The 5,743-nt window shown below is 50.9% G+C and overlaps 1 protein-coding gene across 3 annotated transcripts in view; it reads left to right on the forward strand.

Annotated features, from left to right (window-relative positions):
* Positions 1-5,743, forward strand: part of MYO5B (myosin VB) — a 342,993-nt gene that overhangs the window by 325,132 nt on the left and 12,118 nt on the right. For all 3 annotated transcript variants that reach the window (XM_082699234.1, XM_082699233.1, XM_082699232.1), the window contains 4 exons: positions 993-1,082; positions 3,040-3,190; positions 4,492-4,777; positions 5,371-5,545. In XM_082699234.1, the coding sequence (XP_082555360.1) occupies positions 993-1,082; positions 3,040-3,190; positions 4,492-4,777; positions 5,371-5,545 (702 nt within the window). The remainder of the gene's footprint in view (positions 1-992; positions 1,083-3,039; positions 3,191-4,491; positions 4,778-5,370; positions 5,546-5,743) is intronic.

The following is a 5,743-nucleotide window of genomic DNA, read 5'->3' on the forward strand; positions in this document are numbered from 1 at the left end:
TGTAGGAGAGATTTATGACTCGGCACAGGCCCCCACCCCAAGCGGCATTGCTCTGAGACCGCCCCCCGTTCTCACCCGCTCTGCCACTCTGCGGCGTAAGCCATCCCCAGAAGCACGGAATCTAGACCGCTGTCACTTGCCCCCCCCTATCCTTCTGGGAGTGTGTCACACCAGCCTGTAGCTTCTGGCTTCGTGCCAGCTGTGTCTCAGTTACCGCACCTCCTGCCCAGTTTTATCTGCTCCTGGCTCTAAACAGACATGCTGCCAACTCTTGGGGCTGAGTCTCCTGCCTCGACCCCTCACTCGAGCTCATCCAGAGGCTTGTGCTGGTCTGGGCAAGTCAAAGGCTGACTTAAGAGGTCACTGCCTCAGGAAAACCCTCCCTAATCACCAGGCTCCACCGGCTCGCCCAGCCCTACCCATCACTCTCTGTCTGACCCCTTTGTTTTATTGCCATTGAAGCTCTCCTCTCTGACGTTTCAACAGGGGCAGTGTTACTGGATGAAACGAACTCTGTGCAGTCATCGGCCTTAGGGTAGAAGCTGTGTCTCAGCTCTTTGGGCTGTACAACAGCCTTTTTCACCAAGTTACAGTTTATAGTCATTTTCCAGAGGGTTGAACCCATTGGACATCTGCTCTCTCAATAAATGGAGTGCCAGAATGTTCACTGGCGTGCTCCTCCCATCTCCTGGGTTGGATCAGTGATGGTTTGGAGCCTGCCGGGGCCAGCTGCCCAGGGCTCAGCATACAGCCCAGGGCTGCACAGAGGTGCGCCACTGCTCAGGGAACCAGGGTGGGGGCCTCTGTGCCCCTCCCAGCAGTGGAGGAATGGTAACACAGCCCCTGGACAGTGGATCTGCTCTTCATGATGGGCCATCGTGTCTGCCTCGGGCATGCTGAGTAATTCTAGAAACCTGGAAAGACAGGTTGCAGGTGAGTGTTTAACCAGATGGGAGCCCCTACTAACGAGAGATGTCTTTTTCTTTCCACAGAAGCACAACGAGGACTTCGAGATGACATCATTCTGGTTATCCAACACCTGCCGCCTCCTTCACTGCTTGAAGCAGTACAGCGGGGATGAGGTACGTGTTGAGATAACCCAACACCTAAAGGGCACTCAAAAACCATTAAAGCACCCCAGATCCCCTGCCAGACCTACTCGCTTCCTTGGACAGAGCAATGTGTGTCCTGCTTCAGAGCAGATGTCAGCTCAGAGACTGGGCTGTCGTGGAGGGCAGCCCTGCTCTGTCCAAACGCAGTTCTACCCTGAGGAGAGCATGTCAGGTCTGTCCAGCACCCTCTGGGACCTCGGGCTCAGGGCACACCTTCCTCTACCTGACTCAGGGATAGGCAGGCCACAGCACACCTGTCCTCTAGGTGGCCTTGACAGTCCCAGCAGTCCCAGAAAGCACCTGGAATCAAATAAGTAGAATTGGTGGGGAAATGAGTTTACGTGACCCATCCTTTATCCAAGAACCCCTGGGACTCTCCAGGGAGAGCCTTGTGACCTTAAATTTTGGAAGCATCTGTGGAAGAGCCCCGTTTCCTTGAATGCCGGAAGAAAGCCCGGTCAGTTGTCTCATGTGTGAGACTGTCTTTTAAGCCAACCGGTAGTTTGTCCATTTTAAGGCAGACGCCGAGAAGGGACGTGATGAGACCACATTTTTACACCTTGACCTGGAGGCCCAGCTTCTTACTTGTAACCAAATTTGATTCCTTGACCTGCAGCCCAACTGATTGCATTATTTCCTATCTTGCTCTGGCCCTCGAGAGCCCAGCTTCATCTGGAACCCACCATTCCCAACACTGGTCCCTGAAAGAACTGTGCCCATGCTCTGCATTTAGCCCCGTAGCTCGGTGACCCAGGCCATGTCCTCACTCTGGCTTCTCCAGTAAAAATTCCACCTCTCCCCACACACCACTCCCAGGCCCCTGGGCGGGGGGTGCCTCCACTATTCCTTTCTGCCCTTCCTTTTTCACTTTTATTCAAAATAATATATTGGGGCAGGGGCATAAGACCCGAAGCACAGTATAGCCAGATCAGTGTAGTGTAAATAAAGATGGAGAAAAATCTGTATCTTAGCTGTCACAGTGATTCCTTCTTTCACCTGCTTTTTAGTTTTTATTTAAAAATGCTTTGTGGGACGCCTGGGTGGCTCAGTTGGTTAAGCAGCTGCCTTCGGCTCAGGTCATGATCCCAGCGTCCTGGGATCGAGTCCCGCATCGGGCTCCTTGGCTCAGCGGGGAGCCTGCTTCTCCCTCTGCCTCTGCCTGCCACTCTGTCTGCCTGTGCTTGCTCTCTCTCCCTCTCTCTCTCTGATAAATAAATAAATAATAATAATAAAATAAAATAAAAAAATAAAAATGCTTTGTAATGGGATCTGGTTTGAGAGACTTCGTTGGGGATGGTCACTCTTTGAAGACTTGGTCTTTCTGGCTGCCCTTGGTGTACCTCGGCCTGAATACAAAGGGCTGTTGGTCCCCCGACTCCTCTCCATACTAGCAACTCTTGACAACATTATTTCCTCTTGTTTGCATAGAAAGCTAAGGGGACAAGGTGCTGTAGCTGTGAGATCATTTCTGTTTGTCTATTAATTCTGATGCCCAACAATAGAATCCATGTAAAATTTCCCATTATAAAAGCATCATCTGACCCGGCCGTACTCCTTCCATGGCTGTGCATTTCACACTGTAAGGTATCCTGGCCCGTTAGGAGAGAGGGACAGAGACTCAGGTCAGAGGCCTCTTTCCCTGGAGCTCACACCAAGCTGGGTCTGCTGCTGCAGGGAAATCACCTCAAGATGTGGACTAAGTGATTCGGGCCTTTTAATTCAAACAGCTCCGACTTCTCTATCATGCTGAGGTTTTGCTCTGCCTTCAGATTCAAGGGCCCCCCACTGAGGCCTCAAGGAACTGACAGGCTCTTGTGGACCATCATGTTAACAGAGGCTGGTGGAACCCCACAGATAGGGTGTCATGGACGAGATGGAGACCTGGAAGTCCTGCCGAGCCTCTTTGAAATGCCCTTTCTCTCTGCAGGGCTTCATGACTCAGAATACGCCCAAGCAGAATGAGCACTGTCTTAAGAACTTCGACCTCACCGAATACCGCCAGGTGCTGAGTGACCTTTCCATTCAGATCTACCAGCAGCTCATTAAAATCGCCGAGGGTGTGTTGCAGCCTATGATAGGTAAGCGGGCAGCAGCAGATCTCCAGCACTCATTGTGGGGTCAGAAACGACGGTGAACACCGCCTGCGATCAGGGAAGCCAGAAAACTAGAACCTTCCCACTGAAGGCAGCAAGGAGGTGTGTGCTGTGTGCTCAGAAGAGCTAGGAGGTCTTCCATAGGTACTAAGTAAAAATCCAAAAGGTTATCAATGCATATAGAGTAAAAAATATAATCCTATTGCCCAAATGTGTACTTTACTCATGAAAAAAAATAAAAGCATTAAGCAGGGGCACATGAAGAAACACAGTGGCAAGTACTCATACAATAAGTACTTAGAGAACACTCTGTCCAAAGCAGTAGACTTGGGCACTTAGCAATAAATCAGAATTTAAACACGAGAGGCCTGTTGTTTTTTGAGTCAGGAGTGACACATCCACATATCACTCAGGATGCTCCAAGAAGTCTGGGGAGGAAGTTGTCCCTTGTGCCTGTGTTGTAAAGCTTTCCCCTGGGTTCTTACAACACAGATAGGTTATATGTAGATTCGAAGTTGGACAGAGCACTCCATGCCATCCAGAACCTTATCTAGCATAAGGTTCATTCCACATTGTTATTCCTGAGAACCTTCTTATGAGGCACAGGGCATAGAGAACACTGGGAGTGCTTCATGATTCCGAATCATGTGATGGCTAATAGCAACAATTCTGGAGTTGGACACACCTAGATTCAAATCCTGGCCCTGCTGACTCCTAGTGGTGTGATCTTGGGCAAGTAATTTTAACTTCCGTGTGCCTCAGTTTTGTAACCAGGAAATGGGTTGTTGGGAGATGGAAAGAAATCCTGAGTATAAAGGCACATAGTTAAACACTGGGTAGAAAGTGTAAGAAGACCAGCTAACCTGAGATTTATATGGTCAGTGGCTCATGGAAAAGAGCGTTTTGAAAACGAGGAGGATGATCTCAGGGTCCAAGACGAAGTCAAGGGCTGGGCCGGTACTATACCCAAGCTGCTCAATTCTCAAACTTTGTACTTAGCACAGAAACCAGTACAGAACTGAGTTGGTACGTGCCCATTATTTTTGTCCCATAATGAATTTAAGCACAAATTTGGTCCAACATTTCTATAGGCAAACCTCATTCCACATAGACTCCAACACATTAGCAATCCGATGCTCAATGCTGTGAGTTTCTGAGCACATCAACATCGTATGCCGGTGGATGGTGCCATCGCCAAAGCCCAAGGCGCTGAATGATCTTAGTGGTCCAAGAACAGATCTTCTGTGGGGAACACGCCAGCTTCTCCAACCATGCTTTTCTTTTAGTCTCCGCCATGTTGGAAAATGAGAGCATTCAGGGTCTCTCTGGTGTGAAGCCAACGGGCTACCGGAAGCGCTCCTCCAGCATGGTGGACGGGGACAACTCCTACTGCCTGGAAGCCGTCATCCGCCAGATGACTTCCTTCCACACGGTCATGCGAGACCAGGGCCTGGACCCTGAGATCATCCTGCAGGTGTTCAAGCAGCTGTTCTACATGATCAACGCCGTGACCCTCAACAACCTGCTGCTGCGGAAGGACGTCTGCTCGTGGAGCACCGGCATGCAGCTCAGGTAGGAGCGGGGTGCCCTGCCCGAGCCTTGTGGCCGGAGGGGTCCTCCCCCGCCAGCTAGAGTCGGAGCCCAGGGCCTTTGTCTCTGACAGTGACATCCAGACCTAGCTGCCGGTCCTTGTCACAGTCAGTGCAAGACACAGTTCCATCACCTGCTCGTTTGTTGGTGGAACTCTACACCAAGGCGGTAACCTGGGAAACCAATGAGTTCAGAGCTTTAACGACGTTGACGCACTCGAAAGACTGTAAAGACAGTGTGGGTAGGTCAGGGGGAAACCCCAGTGAGGCTAGAGACTGGAGAAGGCTCACGTAGAAGTATGTTTGTGAAGGTGAAGTACCAATCGCTTCAGTTCGGTAGATCAAATACACAGACACTTCACGTCCCTCAGCTTTGCTTGATTTTAAACACCCATTCATTGCTGTATTCATTCAGCAAAGTGCTCTTCAAGATTTGCTCCGTGTGAGCTCGTGAGGGTGAAGAGCACGATCCCACTGTTTGTAGCCGGGTGGTACCACAGGTACTGCCGCCAGGTGTGCTCACCCCTGGCCCTTAGAAGTCCGGCCTAACTCTGCTCCCTTTGACCTGTGTCTAAGGTACAACATAAGCCAACTTGAAGAGTGGCTTCGGGGAAGGAACCTTCACCAGAGCGGAGCTGTCCAGACCATGGAACCCCTGATCCAAGCAGCCCAGCTTCTGCAGCTAAAGAAGAAAACCCCGGAGGACGCGGAGGCCATCTGCTCCCTGTGCACCTCTCTCAGCACGCAGCAGGTACTCCCTGCCCTGCCTGCCCTCCCCCAGCAAACTGTATTCCTACTAGGACTCGGTTGCAGAGATGTGACCTGACTGTCAGAAGATAAATCCTGCCCACACCTGGGATGGCTTGCCCTCCACCATGAGTATGCCTATTTAGAAATGGGCCAGCACAAAGCGGCCTCACAAAATGAGACCAGCACAAGGAAATCAGGC

Source organism: Mustela nivalis (assembly GCF_964662115.1).
Source record: "Mustela nivalis genome assembly, chromosome: 14".
NCBI lineage: Eukaryota > Metazoa > Chordata > Mammalia > Carnivora > Mustelidae > Mustela > Mustela nivalis.